Source organism: Anarrhichthys ocellatus, unplaced genomic scaffold, assembly GCF_004355925.1.
Source record: "Anarrhichthys ocellatus isolate YVR2014 unplaced genomic scaffold, GSC_Weel_1.0 scaffold14, whole genome shotgun sequence".
In the NCBI taxonomy this organism is placed as follows: Eukaryota; Metazoa; Chordata; class Actinopteri; order Perciformes; family Anarhichadidae; genus Anarrhichthys; species Anarrhichthys ocellatus.
Window position 1 is genome coordinate 1,124,580 of NW_022280044.1, and position 20,713 is coordinate 1,145,292.

At 42.1% G+C, this 20,713-nt stretch overlaps 1 protein-coding gene across 1 annotated transcript in view; it reads right to left on the minus strand.

Moving 5' to 3' along the window:
* The window catches only part of kcnq4 (potassium voltage-gated channel subfamily Q member 4), a 39,952-nt gene that overhangs the window by 9,954 nt on the left and 9,285 nt on the right, over positions 1–20,713 (minus strand). The window contains exons 2-8 of the mRNA XM_031854069.1: positions 4,413–4,503; positions 3,216–3,342; positions 2,895–3,070; positions 2,131–2,256; positions 1,336–1,446; positions 1,129–1,224; positions 944–1,032 (exon numbers count right to left, since the gene is read on the minus strand). Of these exons, the coding sequence (XP_031709929.1) occupies positions 944–1,032; positions 1,129–1,224; positions 1,336–1,446; positions 2,131–2,256; positions 2,895–3,070; positions 3,216–3,342; positions 4,413–4,503 (816 nt within the window). The remainder of the gene's footprint in view (positions 1–943; positions 1,033–1,128; positions 1,225–1,335; positions 1,447–2,130; positions 2,257–2,894; positions 3,071–3,215; positions 3,343–4,412; positions 4,504–20,713) is intronic.

Genomic DNA, 20,713 nt, shown 5'->3' on the forward strand with positions numbered 1-20,713 from the left:
TCCAAACGCTCAAAAGAAGAGGGATACTTGAGAGGAATATGACATATGTGAAGTTTTTTTTATTCAAAATATTGCAATGTGAAAATTTTGACTTGATGAAAAGAGATGTTTCTGTTTGAGTTTTTCATGTTTCCCTCCTTTTTAAGCAAATCAAAATTAGTGAAATTAATACATGAATGCAAAATATAAGAAACCACTGCGTAGAACAAAAGTAATGAAAATCTAATTGAATAGCGGTGGCAGAAACATTTAAAGGGCTTGGCCCAGAATTAATTAAAAATGATCATTTAGAAATTAGAGGAAACACCATTCCTGTTTACTTAAAGGGGACATATCATGCTCATTTTCAGGTTCAAACTTGTTTTGGGGTGTTTTAATATGTTTACATTTTTTTATGTTCAAAAAACACATTCTGTCTGTAACATTTCAGTGCACCTTTGCAAAGGTAGTCCTCAAGCCGTGGATGGACAGTATGTTCTCATGAGCCTGCATGTGACATAGGAGTCAAATCTTAATAGCTTGTTGAATCACATGTTTGCTGATCTAGGAAGCCCACAAACCCGACTGGGTTGTCTTATTTCACAGTGTGTGGGTTGGTAGGCACTCCAGAAACCCAAATGTATGTGCACAAGCACTGAAAAAGAGAGTTTTTCATAATATGTCCACTTTAAACGACCACTGCACAAATGTAACTGAATGGGGTTCTTTATGGACAGCAGGTCGCATTTCTGATATTTTTTGTGTGTTTTAATAATATTACGAATACATGAGCAGGAACAAAGAAACACTACTTATTGTACACAATTCCCTGTTATGTGATGCTACTCTCAAATCGCTGTGTGTATTTATTACAACACGTCAAACAATTGAGCAAAGACAACAACCAATTTCTGCCGGTTGAATCCACGCAGCTCTGAGCATGTAGACGGATGCGAGGACTCACCTGAACGAAGGCAACATGCTGTCATAGAAGTACCATGTAGCTGTCAGATAGGAGTGTTTGGCATCTGTAGAGTAGAGACGCCATGCAGCCTAAAGAATTACACAAACACACACAAACATCAAGTGAAACTCTGCACTTGTGTGTGACATGTTACCACGGCGTAAATGACTCACTCTGGCTATTACCTGTATCAGGTTGGCAGCAGGCATCCTCCTCTTCTCAAAGTGCTTCTGTCGATGCTGCTCTTGAACCTTCAAAGCGAAGCCTGACCCCAGAATTCCCTGAGGGTCAGAGGTTAAATCAGAGTCAGGAGAGCAACTGTAGCCGGGCTGAGAGGCGCCACCGACAGGGCTGTGAGTAAATATATAGATGTGAACATACAGGGGACTTACAGCAGGCAGGGCAAAGAAGGACACTCCCAAAAGAGCGAAGCCAGCAGCTAGGAGCCGTCCTTGCCAAGTACGAGGGGTCTTGTCACCGTAGCCAATGGTTGTTAGAGTAATCTGGACGGGTAAAAAAATTAACCTTAGTTTGTACAAAAGAGGCCTTAACCCAAAATGTGCCAATTCAATGTGGTACTACATACTTTTAATACAGTTTTAAATATAGAAAGAGAAGGAAGAACAATAAGATGTAGAAAAAAACATAGATAACTATTACCAAACCACGGAAGTGAGAGATATTAAAGAACCACAAAAAAATCTATTTTTCCTGGGAAAACTGACATTACCACCTCTTTGGCTGGACTTAATCATCTCTATACATATAAAAACTAAAGGTGAAATGTGGTGCTGCTTTTCATTGAAATGTCTTGCAACAGGACTTCATTCCTCTTAATGGAGCACCTGTGTTCAGTGATACGTTCTTTAAGGGACCAGGATGTTTAACCTATTTATATTTTACCACACAGACAATGAAGAACATCTGGAAAGCTTGACAACAAGACTGAACAACACTGTACTGTTGACACCTGGAATCTCTCTGATTGGATATAATATACAGTTGTCAAGGACTACAATACAAATGTGATCTACAGTGTTATTGTTTGGTTGTACTATTCCCAGATGTCTTACGCATATTATGTGCATCTCTATATTTGCATTGTTTGTCGACTTCGCTTTTTGTTAATAAGACACTTTTGATGACCTTCAGCCTCAGGGATCCTGTGTGTATTATGCGGTACTCACAGTCCCCCACCAGAGGGAGTCTGCATAGGTGCTGAAGTCTGAGTTGATGTCTTTCTCTGCCAGGTACACCAGAAAGGAGGCAAAGATCAGGACCAGGAAACCTATGTACCAGGCGGTAATCAACTCCTGAGAGAGACACAGAGAGAAGGAATCAATCATCTGTCAGCAACAACAGCATGTTTACCATCATAATCCCTGCTGTCATTACCGTATCACTATCATCATTATTGGCTAAATTCCCCGTCATCATCACATTTGGAATCTACTTTTGACTTGGCTGCACAGTTCTGCTTATACCGCTGATGCATCAATTCATCATGATCACCACCGCCGCTCTAACTGAGTTCTGCAGCTGACCGGACGGTGTCGGTGTTTGGGTCAGCACAAAAACCAACAACTAATTGCCTAAAATGAACAGCTAAAGGAGAGTTTGGTGTTTGAGGGCAGTGAGCGCAATCAAGTTACAGCTGGTCATCAGCAGACGCACCACATATTCCTCAACACTGAGAGTTATTAAGTTATTTATCCCATTAGTAACCATCATGACCATCATCCTCAGCCTTTTAATAACACTCTCCTTCCTGCTCTTACAATAATCCATAAAGCTGTACAGCATGCGGCTACCATGAATTATCATACTTTATGTACATGTTTACGAACCGGTGTCTTTAAATGTAGGTCAGTAACATAAACCTCAGAAAGTGTGTCTTTGTAGTAGAGCATGTGTAAAAGGAGGACTATATTTAGCGGGCTGTCATTCCCACCTTGCTGTGAGCGTAAACCACTGAGCCCAGTAGTTTCCAGGTGCCTCCCCGACGGTCCATACGAACCATACGCAAGATCTGCAGGAAGCGCATGCTGCGCAGCGCTGACGTGGCGAAGATGTTGCCCTGCGTCCCAGCTGCTATCACTGCCAACGATGCCACAAATACTATGAAGTCTGTGAAGATGTTTAGAAAGGAAACACAAGAGTGAAGAGGTGAGGACACAACTTTCTAAAGAACACACACACAATAGCTTTGACGTGGGTTTGTGTACTGCCGACACACATACACACACACACACACACACACTCACAAACCGACCTATGACACAGAAGGGCTTCCTGGCAAATCTCAGCCGTCCCTTCCATCCACGGTATCTGCAGCAACAGCCAGCTGCCCAGACCCTGATGAAGTACTCCAACCCAAACACCACGATCATCACAAACTCCTACAAACCACACACACAAAAACACACACACACACGCACACACAAGTCAGTGACATGCAGCTGTCAAGTGAGCGTAGAGTTTGACAGATCGCCCAAACAAATGTTCCCCCACTTACCCATGAACCTTTTTTTAGGTGTATGTATCAGTTGGTTAGCATGTGTATCAGTTTCTCAACAGAAAAGTCTCCCCTTAAACAATACATTCAAGTTATTAGTTATATTCAAAGCATCATATTGGTGTTTGTGAAGCAAACATCCACGTGAATATGGCAGCATAAAAAGTTAAAAAGCGAGTATCAAAGTCGGGAGGTACATTTTTTCGTGATGTACACGTGCTATGCTCTATTTATCAAACCTTTGTCATAACATCATTTGACCTGGCTGGTAAAATAAAGGTTAAAATGTTACAAAGCAAGCAATTTAAAGATTAAAAAAAATGAATATACGGTATATCATAACACTCCCAGACTACTAACTCTGTCAGTATTTTTCAATATCTCTTTGTTTCTCTTACTTTCAGGTTTCTCGACTGTACGGACAGTTTAAGGTGCACTGAACCAATCTGTCATTAGGGCCAATGTTTGTGTAAGTAAAGTGCACTAATGGCTGATTGCCTGCTAATGGCCGGGTGATTGATCGAAAGAGTGAACAGAAGGAATGTGAAAGTCAAGAGTCTGACTATTTAATAGCATGTAAAGATGATTAAGGTGGGAGGAGAGGGGGGGGGGGGGGGTAGAAAGAGGACGAGTCAGGTTAAGAAGGAGGAAGCGAGTGTACATTACCTTTCATGAAAGCAACTGGAGCACGGAGTAAGAGGGGGATTTATGGGATAGCTATTAAGATTAGTGTGTGTGTGTCTGTGATTTCCTGCGCAGTCAACAACACCTGAATCCTCCCACCTGCTTACACGGCTGTTTGTGCCTCCACTGGCAAACAAAGCAACACGTACGCAAGCACATATGAATGCACTGCAGTAAGTGAGATGGCGTGTATAAAAGGAAGGTGTATGGACGCTGAAGTCGTGTGCGTGCGTTTGTGTAGCGAAGCAGAGAGAGGGGGAAAGGTCGTACCAGGATGAAGAGGCCTTGGTTGGCAAACTTCTGGTGGTCGGGGATGGTGGAGAACACAGACAACACCAAGCAGCTGAACACCAGCAGAAAACTGAAACGCAGAGTCACACACAGGTCAGAAAACACATTTCAAAACACACACATGATAAATAATCCTGGGTTGATTAAATCCCTGCAGGGGGAAAACAAATGGACAAAATAAAACTCATTAAAATATGCTTTGTTCACTCTGAGTGATTAACCAACAGAGGAAAACAAAATTGCAGATAAGCAGGAAAAGATTTGTTGATCCGTTACGTAATACAAGCACGCCAAGTCAAATACGGTCAGTCCACAAGAATCAGAACAACGTAACCAACTTTAGTTGTTTTTGCTGAATACACATGACTGGATGAAAGGCAGCATCTATAGTTGTACTGAAGGAATTTACTTTTGAAAGTGTTAAGCAGGATGTCTGTTAAAATGAACAATAGCAACATGGAGATGACTGGTACTTCTTTCCCAGGAAGACTGGGACCCTGCAGCTCTGCTGGGACATAAATCACTGTCCCACATACGTAAGGGCCACTTCAGTTAGAGAACTACTCCGAGGGGCTTTCATGTTAGTACACTTTGTCTCTTTCACGACACAGGAGGAGAGGGAAGTCTCGACTAGACAATCTCGTACATTACAGTACGTTTGTTTCAGTTAAGGAACACACTTGTCAACATCTCTTTAAATTAACAAAACTATTATCACACACATTTCTAGTTCATAGTGCATTTCTCACGTACAGCTATTATACCAATAACGCGCGGGTTCCCTTGTGGTCAAATCTTTTTAGGAACAGGTTACAGACCTACCTCAAATAAACTAAGGATGATGCATTAAGTATAACTTCAAAGTTAAAACATTTACGTTGGAAATAGTGAGCTGCTGAAAAGAAAAGTGTTGGCACTTATGTGGCAACCGCCACACTCTGTCCCACTTAAACAGTGGAAAAAGTTATTGTGAGATGTTACAGACAAACTGTTGACAGCGAGATTAAGAGGGACCAGACAGCAGAGAGGTTTCTGCAGGAGGAATTCGATTTCAAACAGTCAGGATGTAAAACCCACATTGTATTTTTTCTGTCAACAAAGATATCATTTGTGTTATTTGTTGTTAGTTTTTATAATTTGTTCTTTTTTTTTCATGGAGTTTTCTGTTATTTATCACATCGACTTTTGTGAGAATCATGTGCGATGATGGCTGGTTGTTTGTAGGAAGTGGGAAGAAGGGGTTGACCTAAAAGGAAAGATCACTGAGGGCAGCCTGGAGAACAATACTGGGGCTAACTGGTGTGAAAAAACACCAACCTTCATATTACTGTAAGTGACACAGCAACATTATTTAATCAGGTGGTCTCATTAAGATCAAGAGATACCTGAAAACAACCAGCATTTAAAAACAATATAAAGTTAGACAACAGCGATGGCGTCACAAAAATGAAAAAAACAGATAATAAATGTCAAAATGTCTACCTGTGGTTAATAATGCAGAAGCAGGTAGATATAGTTCTGTATTTCCTATATTTTGTATAATGGCATTACCTTATAGTTCTATCTACAAAACCTTTTCTTTTGTTACTAAAAACACGGTTACAAAACGAGAGGACTTTCATTCGCTTTCATTGGGATTAGCTTTAGACAAAGCAGTCAGAACGCTAACATATTGTATACTGTAGTCAAGTGTTCATCCCAACAATGTTTGACAAGGCCCGAAGCAGCTTAACAACAAGTCTAAAAAGAACAAGAGCTGAGAGAGGGAAGGGAGTCGCACACAAAGACACAGCAGCACTTCCCGCCTTCTGTGCCATGTGAACAGCGAACAGCAAGGCAGGATTAGCAGGTGGCAGCTGCTGGTCCAGCTGGTCGAGATGTCAGAGCCCAAAGTTAGAGAACACTTGTTGGACGCTAAACCAAATCTCATGGTCTCACACAATGGTGCCCTTTCTCTGCGATTAATGCGATCGCCTGACTATTACTTGTTTGATCCCACCCTCTAATACGACAGAAGCGTTTCCTAAATATGCGTCTCCACCAGTGGCAGGAGATCAGCATGCCTCATTCACATGTCCTCAAGTTTTAAACATGTGGCTAACGTTGGGAAACTTTCGCAGTCTGGTTTAAGGTTTAAGTAAAAAAAAAAATAGCTGGTTACATTTTGGAAAATATCGTGGTTTGGGTTAAAAGTGCATGAATATAATCCCAGAAGTTATCTCACGGTGTGTGTCTTGTAGTAGTGAGTGTGTCGTGTAGTGGAGTTGGTGTGTTGTGTAGTAAAGTGTGTGTTATGTAGAAAGGTTGGTGTGTCATGTTTTGAAGTTGGACCAAATGTCAACGCTGAGTTATTTTAACCTACGTACCTAAGTTAACTTACGTCACATGCTTAACTTGTATCAGGTACTTAACTAACATCACGTAGGTTAACGTATCTACCTAACCAAACTGTGACTGTTTCGAGGGCGTATCATGTAGGTGTGTCTTGTAGCACTATGCAACCGCATATAGACCTACTTTTCTCAAACCCGACCTCTTTTCTTGGCGGACTTTGTTGCTCTTTATACTACTACTAAATCACCTGACTCCCTCCTTTGCTCGTGTCATAATTACCACAGCCACTAGAAGTCATCGTCAACAATAAACGTGACTATAGGTCGTAATAAGCTGCTTGTACAAACAAAATATGTGGTCGTTTTTTGGGGGAGGACAGTCTCGATCAGCAAGGGTCTCACTGGGCTAATGTGTGTGAAATAAAATGCATTTTAAGCACTCGCATTAAAAAGCTGCTTTAAAAACGTGTGCGAAACAAACAAATACTGGACTGCATGTAATCTATAGAATTCCCAGACAAATTCCCACCGAACAAATCTAAAAGTGACAGAAAAACAAGACGTGAAACTCACAAACAAAATAATACATCCATCAGCAATCATTTAGAAGAAGAGGAAACAAAAAGAAAGACTTATTTCCTCTCAGACTAAAACAGTGAGGGTCTAAAACTGGGTTCGAGACACCCCTAAATTGATAAGATTTATCTTCAGGGACCTTCACTTGAAAAGATTTTGGTTGTTAGATATGCTTAAGACCAGAATTCTTTAGTTGGCAACAGTTGAGGAGAAACCTGAGGAGGTGAAACCTTTGATCAGAAAAGTCCCTCTTCTTCTAGTGAATTAAAAAAACAGTGAAAATGAGCTATTCCCCATTTCCAGATACAGTCAGTCTGAAAAGCCTGAATTTTGCTCGTTTCATCTTAACTGCATCCAAAAAGAGTGTTTGGTCATCACATGTGTGAGGAGTCAGTGAAGGAGCAACTTCTCCGACTGTTTTTGTTTCGTCTGCCTGGCCGGCCACAGTTTCCAGATGGCAAGACTCAAATAAAAAGAGAAAGTAGATCTTAGACAGCTAGAAAGACACCTTACACCAAGCGTGGATAAACAGACACCCCCAAATTACTACTGTATATTTCTCAGCCCAGGGATGCATGCCCGGAGTAGGCTTTGTGTTTCAGCCACAGCGGAGTTAGTTTGTAAAAAACACACTCGGATAACTCTCTGCAACAAAATGCATTTTGGTCGTTCATCAACTGAGTAATGTGCTGACTAAACTGTCTATCTTTTTCCTCTCAAATAACTTAAAGCGCTGTGTGGATTTCCATAAGGAGGTGATTAGTCGGGGCAGCATCTCAGGTGGTTTCTTTCACTTGTGCTTTATGACAGGAAACAAGTCACGGGACAGATCGCCGCATCGACAGCTTGGCTTTTACAAAATGCAGACGCAACATTCCCGTAGAAATAAGTTACATTTTCAACTCTACATTTTCCCGAATGTAATGCTGTCGCTTACTTACAGAAACTCACCGCAATGAGTTACTGCCAGCACGGGTCAAAATATCTGTTTATGCAGCCAGTTTGCATAATCACAATGTAGAAATCTGCTGGGTGTCGTTTAATAACCAACCCCTCAAACCTCATCTCATTCAGACCACAAGCCACAGGCAGGCCTCAAATCACAATCTCTGTCCTCCAACCAAGTACATGTCAGTGAGAGTATATCAAAGATGACTGATGATTATTGATATGGTATTTCTAGAATAAGGCGGGTTGTATTCTACAATTCAACAACGTGTTAATCCATCTCACCTTACTTCAAATTGCCCTGGCTTGTGGCTCTCAGCCCTAAGGATTGGTTGCTACTGAAAACATCATCTAAGCACAAGATCTAACCTAATATTAGTTATTGTTTAAAGCGACCTCTACATCATTTATGAATGGACATCCACAGATGTTGTCCCCTTTGATCACGTTGTCTTAAGTGTTCAGCTGAAGCTCCTTTATACTGAATGTAGTTCAGTGACCCGGGAGCGTCCGCCAAGACGACGCCTTGTTGTTCCCAATGAATAAATAAATGTACAAATAAAAAACATTAATAAATAAATAGATAAATAAATTAAACGGATGAGGAGACATTTAGGCCAATGCATTCGGAGTCACATTTCTGCTGAGGGCACACTTTCACCCCAGCACCCCCATCCCTCCCTCCTTTCAGGGAAATGTCAATTAAAAGCAAAGCATCTGTCGAAAACCACCAAATCAGCAAGGTTGGTCTCATGGGGACACCGGGAAAGAATCTGCTCAGCCCTGAGTGCTTTACTGACCTCAACAAAATATATTCACATTGAAATATCTCAATAAAGACATCAGGGTTTAGAGATGAGAGAACTTAAACATCAGCATAAATATTGCTCTCATGGCCAAGACAATAAAATAAATCATTGAATATCTATTTAGAGATAAATATCACAATGCCTCGGCTCTGCCTATTCAACACAAGACACAGGGTCTCATCCGCTACAACTGCTCTGACCATGCGACCCAACCTGGAGTGAAGGGAGTGAAGTAAAAGTGTCTTTATACGCAGTCTAAATGGACATGTTGATGTGTAGATACTGGTATCTACATGTACATGTACATGTATATGTACTGCTCATGTAGCAAATCAAAAAAGGCCATCATGATACAATGAATAAAATAACCAAGCCGCTCAAGAGGTTTACTGTAAGGCTGTCTGCATTAGTAATTGCTCCTGAACTTTTATAAAGAATAATGCATGCTCTGCTATATACACAGAATATCTGACTTTCTCCCAAAAAGCCAGCCAAGTGTAATTTGTCTCATGGACACTGTGGAGAATCAGGAAAAGTGCAAGCACAGTGAGACAGAAAGAAAGAAACAGAACACATATGTCTTCATCTATACTGTACAATTGTTACTCATTCACATCCCAGATACAGTATCGCTGTTACACACCAGACAGTGGGGCAGACAACAAATAAATGTACAGCAGCCTAACAGGGCAGCCAGATTGCTTTTAATGGAAGCTAGGCTTGGTGCTTTTACTGCACTGTCAGCATACATAAGTGAGACGGGAGATCTCACATTACTTAGACTGGACTGTGAGAGATAAATAGGCATAACCAGTGCTAATAAACATATGTGACATTGTGTATTGCTGCATCACACAGTGTGTGTTTCTGTATGCGTTTCCATGCCGGTGAAGCGGAGCTGGACTGTGGGAGAGTGCACCTCTGATTCAATCACCGCTGGATGATAAAGCAGCTATCAGTTACACACAACAGAGGAGGCGGAGGGAGAGGAGAGGGTGACGAAGAAGACAAGAGAGAGACGCAGGGAAACAGATGAAGCTGAGGTAGAAAGATGTGAAGACAGATGGTTGACTATTCAAAGAGAAAGAAAGAATGATGCCATGAAAAGAGTAAAAAAGGAAATCAGAGAAAAGAAAGAGCAGGTGAGGGATGAAGTTGGACGTAAAGTGAAAGAGTCCTGCATGGGGTCATGTCGCTTTACCTGTACCTGTACCTGTACATGTATGTGAAAGTGCACGTGTACGTGTATGTGCGGCGCCGGCCCTGATCAATGAGGCTCTCACGACCGCTTTCAGGGAATTCAGGAATTGATCCCCCATCTGTGCACACGCTGCAGTTGCACAAACACGCAAACATAAAGAGAACACGCACACAGTCTAATTATTGAACTCACACTTGCAGTGACACCTTCCACAAGGACACACACAGGTAAAGAAATAGACCTGCCTAAACAAACGTAGCAAAAAAGCTCAATTAGAACATGAGCTGTATTTATACCAGAAGCTGAAAGACATATGTATACAAACCTATATGTCAAATGTCACCTTGGAAATGCCGAACTTCACACCCTGACTGTCATTACTTCCCTTCACAATGCTAACAGCGACTAAGCGCTAACAAAACAAGCCATAAAGAGAGGAACTATTGAGCTCTGTCCAGAGAGGGGGGGAAAGGGAGGAAAGAGGTGAGTAAGCGGAGAGTGAGGAGGACGAGTGAGTATGTCGTGAGCAGAGAGAGGTGAGGGGGGGGAGAGGAGAAAGGTGGAAACAGTAGAAAGATATTAATAGCGTTTCTCTCTCCTTAAATAGCGACTGCAGGTAGAATGTGCGCAGGTAGCTGCAGAGCACATCGCAGCACAGCTCAAAACAGGCCAGTCTTCCGGCCCGTTAGTCCCCCCCCCCTTCTCCTCTTCCTCCTCCTTCTTCTTCTGGAACAGCAAACTTTTCATGGCGGGAACAAAAACCCAACACACAAACAAATATGACATGAAAAGTGGAAAGAAGGAAAGAAGCTGAGTGAGCGATTCAGGGGCTCTAGTACTGGCTCTAGTACTGGCTCTAGTACTGGCGCATGCCCCAGGAAGAGAAAGAGGAAGGGGGGGGGGGAGAACCTGACATGAGAATGTTGTGTAAAAATGAGAGGAATGAGTGTGTTTTCCTCTGAATGCCACAACCTTCAAGAATATTACGTGAATAGATCAATTATTTACATAACTGAGAGAAACAGTGTTGTGTCACAAAGGTGCAGCCTTGGCAGTTTGCATCACAAACGCCACTAGCGCCACACACTTTCACACAAATAATTTGCTTTATTACATAAACAGGCTCTTCACACGCCACAAAAGTGTCACACGCTCTCCATCACAGGCACACTACTACTGTTCAGCCAGACGATCTCTCACACACACACACACACACACACACACACACACACACATGTTCACACACTCACCAAAGAGCCACAGACTGCCACGCTGTTCCATTGTCTGCCTGCAGATGATGCATTTCAAACAGAGTGCCAATTAGACTGATACATTTTCCTTGCTGGAGAATGTCACTCCCAGTCACAGCAGCCTTGAAAGTATCTGCCATCTACACACACACACGCACACACACAGTGCCTGCATACAGTCAGCCAATGTTACATCACATCATAATTGAGTCCTTTGTTCCCTGCTTTTGATTCATTGAAACTAATCCTTTAGTTGCATAAAACACCAGGTAAACAGAAGGCTTCTTCGGCTTGTTGAGTATTGGTTCCTGACCCTCGCACACTGGGATATGGAACTATCACACACAATGGATTAAGACTGCAGTGCTGCAAAACCACGTTCCTGGAGTCTTTTAAGCAGCTGTGAGGATTTCAGTGATTTAATGGTGCCTTCAACCAGAACAAAGAAACGTTTCAGCGACTCTTTTCCAAAGAATGAGGCTTAATTACGCAAAACAATCTATGAATTCCAAGTGTTCCAATTTCCAATAACACTATTTTAATGGTCTCTTTTGGATCTGGCTGTTTACATAGTTTCAAGGCATTATTCCAAACGCAATCCTTTTGGAATAATTTGACCATAAACAGGAGAGAAAACACTTGATTACTTTAATTTCCTTCTCTTGGTTAAACTGTACAAGCAATTTTCTGAAGTTTTTAAAACATGTTAATCGAGAAACCAGTGAAAATTATTTCACTTTTTTCCACTGCAACCCCAACCCATCAACCCATCAACCCATCAACACCACACCACCCATCCACCTCCTGCTGATTATTTGTAAACAACAACATAAAATATATATTTCAATGTTGATGACAAACATCGGACAGCTAGACGAAAATATCTCCATCAGAAACTTCATCCATTACGATCATTGGCTGGAATCAATCCCAGCATGCACTGGGTAAAAGGGCGTGTACACCTGGACCAGTGGCCAGTTTATCTCAGACAGAAACCTTGTAAATCATGGAGTTTTGCAACTTTCTGAAACCGATAATCCAACAAGCAAACACATCTGACACAGTAACTGGCCAGGTGAATGGAGATGTGAAAATTAGGCAGTGTTTGAATTTTTCTCTCAGGAATTTTTTTTATCCACACAAACCATGAAAGACAGTGTGCATCCATATCTCATTGATATTTATTGCGTTGAGGCTACAAAGAACAACACCTTGGCAACACTTTCTAACGCACAGTCACAGTAAACTCTGGTTAACGTGGATTTGAACAAAAAACACTGAGATATGTTTAGGAAAAACATCATCGTTGTGCTAAAAACATAAACTAAGTAAACACCGGTCTCCTGGTTGATAGGCTTGTGTTTGTTTGACCTTCACGCCCGGTGTAGCTTTTTTCAGTCTTTATACTCCGTCATCACACTCCCGGAACATTTTCTCTGAGCGTCTAATAATGACGCGGATGGGTTTACATTGAAGTTACTTGAAAGCCTCTCATACAGACACTAAAGGGTACCTTGTGTGTTGGTATCACATGCGGAGAGGCGTGACAAAGCGTCGGTATTTGACGGCCTGGGAATAAGAACGGGAACGGGAACAAGTAACAATTATCTTGGAATGAAGAACGTCAAATATCAAGAACATCTTGTAAGAAAAACGGATGTGCACTGCAAACTGGAGAAATGATCTTTCATTTGAAAAAAGGAATATAGACACTCAGCTCAACATGACAGGAGTAGCAAATAATAAGTCGAGTGTGTATTCAGAGTAGAGGAACATGATTTGTGATTCTGTGCACACTTATATACTGTAATGTCATTTAGTAAAAAAGTACTACACCACAAACTACAGTCTCAAAAATGACAAGGAGTTATTGTATCTCTTATATCTACATCATGAGTATTATGAACCCTCCTCTCATCATCAGCTGGATTTATGCATCATAATCAAGCAGCATTTCATAGCTTCTTGGAACACGAACCCTCCAAGTTTGTATCTGTGCAGAAGCTGCTTACACACACAAATAAATGTATATTATAGATTCACGGAGCACACTCACCGTAAGGAGTGTGCTCCTCAGTGACATGACTCCAATATGTGGTACAGATGGTTAGAGACTGAGGAAATCTCATATCTAACCAGTAAATGGGGCGAAATGAAAGTGTAACCACAGAGGAAGGATAAATCCACAATGTGCTGAAGGTTTCATGGGTGTGTGTGTGTGTGTGTGTCTAACGGGAACTGGATTAATAGTAGTTACACACAATTTCTTGCTGATTGGTGCTGCTTTGACCTGGTGGGAGCATCAGATGGGGGCAGTTTATGACATCAGGACAATTCAGTGTGAAATTGTCCACATAAATAATAGAAAATGTGTGTGATTACGGAAAGAGAGGCTGGGAAAATGAAACCCTTTGATTTATTTGCCCCTATATTGACATCAGTTGTCCACTAAGCTGGAAGAAATGGTGTCCATCGTAAAGACCTTATAATCAGGTGTAAGCAACGACCCGCGCACACACACACACACACATCCTCCCACTACAACCCAACACAAATCAAACAGATGCACTCCATTGTTTCTGATGCTTTTTTTTAAACTTGCTACTTATGGACTTGTCGTCAGTGAATCGTACTGTACAGAGCTGCCTCGGAGATGGGACCAGGGTGGAGGCGAAGTGCTGAGAGAGCTCTGACATTTAGCTGCGGTATTGTTAGCCCCAGCTAGCCAATTAGCACAGAGTCTTCAGACCTTTTAGTAGGTGTATGGGCCCACACTTCACACACCAGTGTGCTTGTATAGTGCTGACATTTCCCCATTGAACCAGTGAGTGAGCTCAACCTTCACACAGCTTGGATCAGCAGGGCTGGAGGTTAGGGACGGGTCTTTGTTGAGACCAAGTAGGAAGCAGAGAGAACTCTTGGTTGTATCTGTATCAAAGTATTTTGCACTAATTGAAAAACTTCAACTTGAAGACATATCAGCAGACCCACCATGTGACATGCCAAAGGTTCATTGGAAGTGAAACCCACCCCGATGGGGGTGGGTTTCCCCCCCCCTCCCTCCTTGACCAGAGCCACACCTGAACTTCAAGCCAATCATCATTACTCTGCAGGTCTAATCTTGTTACCGTAGCAGCGGGGATCTCCAGTGATGGATTGCAGAGGGTCAGGGGCGTCTCTCAAGGATTGAGAAACAACAAAGAGAAAGCGGTGACTGTAACATTTCAACTCGGGGTTAATGGGATTGGGATCACCAGTTTGAGGCAAGGGGTGTGAGAAAGTGAGCCCAGGTCACGCACAACCCTGGTGGTCAGAGGATCTCCAGGGGCTGACATGATTTACAGAGAAACAATGGTTGTGGTAATGTTAAGGCCACTGTTACTAATACCGAGGTTTGAGGGCATTTACTAAACGCTCTCTGGCCAACACATGTTAAAATGCCACATATTTTAAGGTCATTCTCAAAAGACAGTTTTGTTTGAGACAGTGGACAATAAGGACTGACCGATAATGGATATCAATATCGGAATTTAAATGTTTAAAAATCACTGTAGTGCGACCGCTTTTTTAAACGTATTTTTTTGCATTTGATAGAGAACAGGTTCCGTAAAATCATAAACGTCCGAATGGCACACGTCCCAGACCACAAGGACAGTGAATATCTACTGATATATTGGCCAGGCAGTTTAACATTCAGTCAAAAGATCCTCAGTGATCTGTGCCTTCATCTAACTGCTACACAAACATTAACTATTAACACCTAAACAGTCTGACTCTCTTGTGTTCACTGGAAAAATACTTCATCTTAATGGCTTGTGTTGACCAACAGCAAGTAAACAAGGCTACATGCGCAGCAAAAGTCTTAATTTGTTCCCCGAGGACAGCGAACATTGTACTTGCAAACCATCTCTGCAGTACTACCCCTCTGTTGTTGGTAACCAATGCAACGACCCCATGACCCTAAAGCTGGAGCTCCTTCTTTGATGCTGAACCGTCAGTTGGTATGGGACAGATACGCAGTAGCTATAGGAGTGGTGTCTTCTGTGCCTCGTTATCTGTCCGTTGACGTTATCTCTGCTGTGATTACAGTCAAACGCTGGTACCCAGGTCACGTCACATGGAGGGGCTGCACTGTGTTACTCCTCAGTCCGGTGTCTATGCTGCATGCTATCCCTCCCTGTCAGACTAACTGTTTGAGTGTCTGTCCCTGCGTGTCTTTGTGTAACTGTCAGTGTCTTTATGTTATGTGTATTTATAAAACAGAGTCCAGAGCCACGTGAGAAAGGCTTACATCACCCACTACCCCTGAAAACACCCCCACCTACAGCACAACCAGTTGTTTTCTCAAAAGCCCCGAATCTTTTAGGCTTTTAAAATACCTTCAGTCATGTGTCGTTATATGTTGTTCTATTGTCCTAATATTAAAATTCAGAGTATTGAAGACCACATTAATCAAATAAATTGAATTGAATTAACTTGGAATTGGTGCGGATCCTTGATTTGCATTAGAGCAGTCCAGATTCTGATGAGATTTAGATTCAAACGAAGCACAATTGTCAGATAAACATTCATTCTGTGAACTCTACTCTAACACAGTATTACAAAAAATAAGTTTCAAGATTAGTAATTCTGTGTACGCCAAATTCCTACCCTACCTATGTATGTTATGTAACTTAAAGATAGTAACATCAGACCATTTTTGCACGCATTTGTTGTGTTATGGTTTCAGAATGATGAAGACAGTTAAAGAACTATTAGATGCAAAGTAGGATGTAAGCTCTACAGGATGGCAAGTATCGTGTTTTCCCCAAAAGACGTACAATTTTTTCAAGCCACTTGAAAAAATTGCATATAGTTGTCGTAAATGGGAAAATATCTTCCCCCGGACCACCCTAGGTCTGGGCTGAGCCCTGACTACTTATAACCTGTTGGCCAATATTAAGAGATTAAGGTTGGGGAGCTGGTTTTATTCCTTGTACATTGCACAACATCTAAAACAGTGTGCAAAAGAGCACAGATAAAAAAAATGTTGTAGGGTAAAGGGTACTGCTCCTGATGTACGGCTGCATCCGCTTACAGCTAACACGTAGCAATGTTTTTATCAAACGCAAACTGCACAACTATATCACTCTGTTAACCTCTGTTCACTTACTATATATAGCAGAGGAAGTACGTTTTCAAAGCTTGGACATGGCCTTCTGTTTGCCTACATTTTGGGTCATAAATATCTCATCTATGAGCAGTGTCGTTTTATTTCATTCCCCTCTGACACACATGCCCTTGCGGAAAAATCAAAGCATGAAGCAGGATGAAGAGTTTTCGTTAAGTTTACACTTTCTCTCCTCATAACAAGTCCTTACTTCGTGTTACTGAATTGGATACTCAAACATAACTCAGTGCCTACCACACGAGACTGGAGACATCAACATGTGCTTTCAAGATACTGGTATCACAACAACTGATTAAGTGTGTGAGATTATGACTGAATTACATAGAGATAGTGTACCTTTGACCCATTTACTCCACTCAAATCACTGTTGTTACATTTTTTCCTGTCTTACACTCACTTTTCTATTCTCACCCTAACTTCTCTCCTTTCTCCTCCCTGTGTCCTCTCCTCCTCCTCCTCCTCCTCCTCCTCCTCCTCCTCCTCCTTTCTTTAGTGTAGCTTAAGCAGAGCCAGGATCAGAATGGACCACTTGTGGGCCTCTTAGACACACCCTCTTCCCTCTTTAACTCATTACCAATTAGTTGACAAGCCAGGGAGAGGAAGAAGAGATAACACTCTTCTGAATTATTCATCCCTCTGCTGAATCTCCTCGTACCTCCTGATCTCTCTCTCTCTGCCCAGACATCTTAGATCTTCTTCTTGCTATTCTCTCTACTGTCCATCCGGTCTCTCACTTGACTCATTATTATAGACTACTTCCACACTAAAGGCCAGAGTCTGCTTTAAAAAGAACTCGTTTGTACAAAGTGTTCAACCACCTTTAAGAGCAAAAGTGTTTTCCAGGGTGGGCCGAAAAAACAAAGGGCAAAGTTGTTCCAAAGTTTGTCCTATGCAGCCCCCAATTCCAGCATCTGTAATGCGGTTTTAGACACTGTGCAAACATCGCCAAACAAAGCTGATTATTTAAATATTTAAAAGAATTTATCTCTTTGTTTGCCTCCTATCAACACTAAACTGTTAATTTCTCACGCCTGAGTGGATAAATCGCAAAAACGGCAGCTATGTGTTTTAGTGCGGCCGGGGAAAAGGCCTGTTCAGACACAGTTGGCACCTGTAAGTCAGAAAGGTAAGGAAGCCAACTTGCTGTCACCAACTCTGTGATCAGTCATGTAAGTGTCATTGAGATGTATTTATGGTATTTGTTAAATGACTTGCCGATTGTAAAACAGTGATTTGATCAAATTTCAGCGTGGACAAAGCTCTTTACTAACAAACCCGCAGGTGTAAACGCACATTATTTTCACTCGTAAGCGACATTACAGGACTTGGTCATAGTTCGGTACATGCGCTCTCCTCCTGGATGCGGCAAGCTTTTATCTGGCATTACGCTTGGGACGGCGTTATATGCTGCGGTGATTTGCTAGCCAGTGGGACACACACACAGCTTTTATTCACGTGATAGGTATCATGAAGTACTCTATTAGCATCTGTATCACTTTAAAGGTACTGGTATTGGCACTGGCATCATCATTTTTGAAAGGATACTTAGCCCTAATCATTACACCCCTACTTGATTGTACAGTAACAGAATGTCTTCCTTACTGCTTCTTTCAGTTTTTTTGGCCTTGTCTAAGGAGCACTCTGGGACACAGGACGTTGTTCGGACGTCACGGGACACCACAAGGTCTGGCAGCCGGGGGCTAGAATGATTGATTGAGCGGTGATATTTAGCAAATAGAGAGAGAGAGAGAGAGAGAGAGAGAGAGAGAGAGAGAGAGAGAGTGTTAAGAAGAGACAGAGGAAGAGAGAGGGGGAAAGGATATACAGTATTAAGGTAGTAGATGTATCGGTAGAAATAGGAGGAAGGGGGGGTGAAGACAAAAGTAGCAATGAGCACATGGAGTGAGTATCAGTCAGACACAGACAGAGATAATGGAAATGGAGGACAAGAGACAGAAAGAAGTGGTTGAATAATGTATTGGACAGACGAGGGGGACAGTGAAACGAGGAGAGCCAGAATGGAAAAGAGCAAGAGATGAGGTATCGTCTGTGAGGTCTCATCACACACTTGCTGACATTGCTTTAATCTCGGGGCCAAGAGAAGACTACAGGGCCCACCGAGACACACACACACACACACACACACACACACACACATACTGTGTGTGTGTGTGTGTATGGAGCAGCGTTAGCAGCTGGTTGTTTTGCAAAGGGAGTAAAAAAGAAACAATCTAAAAGTCAGGCAGAACTCCTGCATGACATCATAACATACAAAAATGAGGACAGTTTGATGTGGCAGGTTTATGTTTATATTTGTATTTCATACTTAGCTGAACTATATTTAGTATTTTCAACAAAAAAACATGTTTTGACATCGACTGAAACCTTTTCATCACCAATATCTGTTGTAAAAAGGGAGTGTATTAGTGAGATGTGAGGCCAGAGCTGCAACACAAGCAGCAGCAGATGTAGGGGATATGGGGGACAGGATGACTTTTGGACAAAGTGTCTCCCCCTCCTCCACTCCTTATAGTGAAGCCTGTTAACTTCATGTAGTGAGCAACCAGGATAAAGATGAGGAGAACAAATAAAGGTAGTGGAACAGAAGGAGAAAGAAGAACCAGAAGGAAAGACAAGGTATAAAACAGAGGAACAGATGAAGCTAAGAGACGTTCTGGTGTAAATATACGGAGGAAACAGATCAGAGAAGCAGATTACAGTAAAAGGAACTGAAAAGTAACCGTCACACCGGAAGAGAGGAAATTAATGGTGCGCATAAGGCCTCCAGAGGAAGAGGAGGAGGAGGAGGAGGAGGAGGAGGAGGAGATGGGGACAGAGCGCAGACAAAAACAATCTCAAAGCAAGAATAATTATGGCTCCGTCGTTAACATTTGATTATTGTTTATGCTCTGCCCACGATGCAACTGGCCAGGCATTTACACACACACACACAATCTCCATAAACCTACACATGCATGAATGCACACACATTTTGCAAATGTGCGCACGCCAATCAAGACCTTACCTGACAGCATGCACACTCAGCCATATGAGCAATGACATACATACAGACACACACACACACACACACACACACACACACACACGTATATGTATACACACATTGCAAAGCGCTTTCTGCAGTCGAGGCGGACCTTATTAATACGATCCCACATTGTGATTTTGTTTGAGCTCCGTCTCCATGGTGCTGCTTCCTCACATGTTTATAGTGACTGCCGTTATAAATTAAAATGATCTTAACAACACTTAAGATGGGCCTTGCATGCTGGTGCAGCCAGGCAGGGACAACAGGGGAAAGACACAGAGACCGAGGCTATCCCAGGATCTAGAGAGACAAGAGACAGAGACAGACAACAAGCAGAAAGAGCAGGAAGAGAACCGGGAGAGAGAAAGAAAGAACAAGGTTTGCTCCAAACTGCAAGTAAGATGTAAAGCAGCTCTTGACAAAGGTATATTGAAAAACCTGAGGATGCAATTAGGCAATACAAATCAGGTATGCCTGCACAGTCATGCAGCCTCCTCATCCTGAAAACTATATGCAGAGCCCTCACGTGCCGGATGGGGTAAAGTTACAAACACTGGGGCAGAGAATAAAATCAAACACCAGAAAAATAACAAGCCCAAGAGACGCAGTGTGATGTAAAGAAGTTGTTTGGACCTAAACACGTCAGAGAGACTGGCCAGCCTCTGCAGAGACATGCACTTTTATATAGCTTTCAAGCTTATATCGTAACATTTTACAACAGCTTAAATATACAAAAAAAACTGGGGCTGAGCGATGTAATCATATACATATACCAGGGGACCATATTAATGTGTCTACTGTTAGAGATTTTGCCATAACACTAATCCCAAAGCTCTCCATTTAGCACGTCTCGGCGTATTCGGCCATTGTGGGTAGATCGATGAGCAGGACTAATTTATGACATTGAAGGATTTTTCAGATGTTTGCATCAATGTAATGAAGTACAG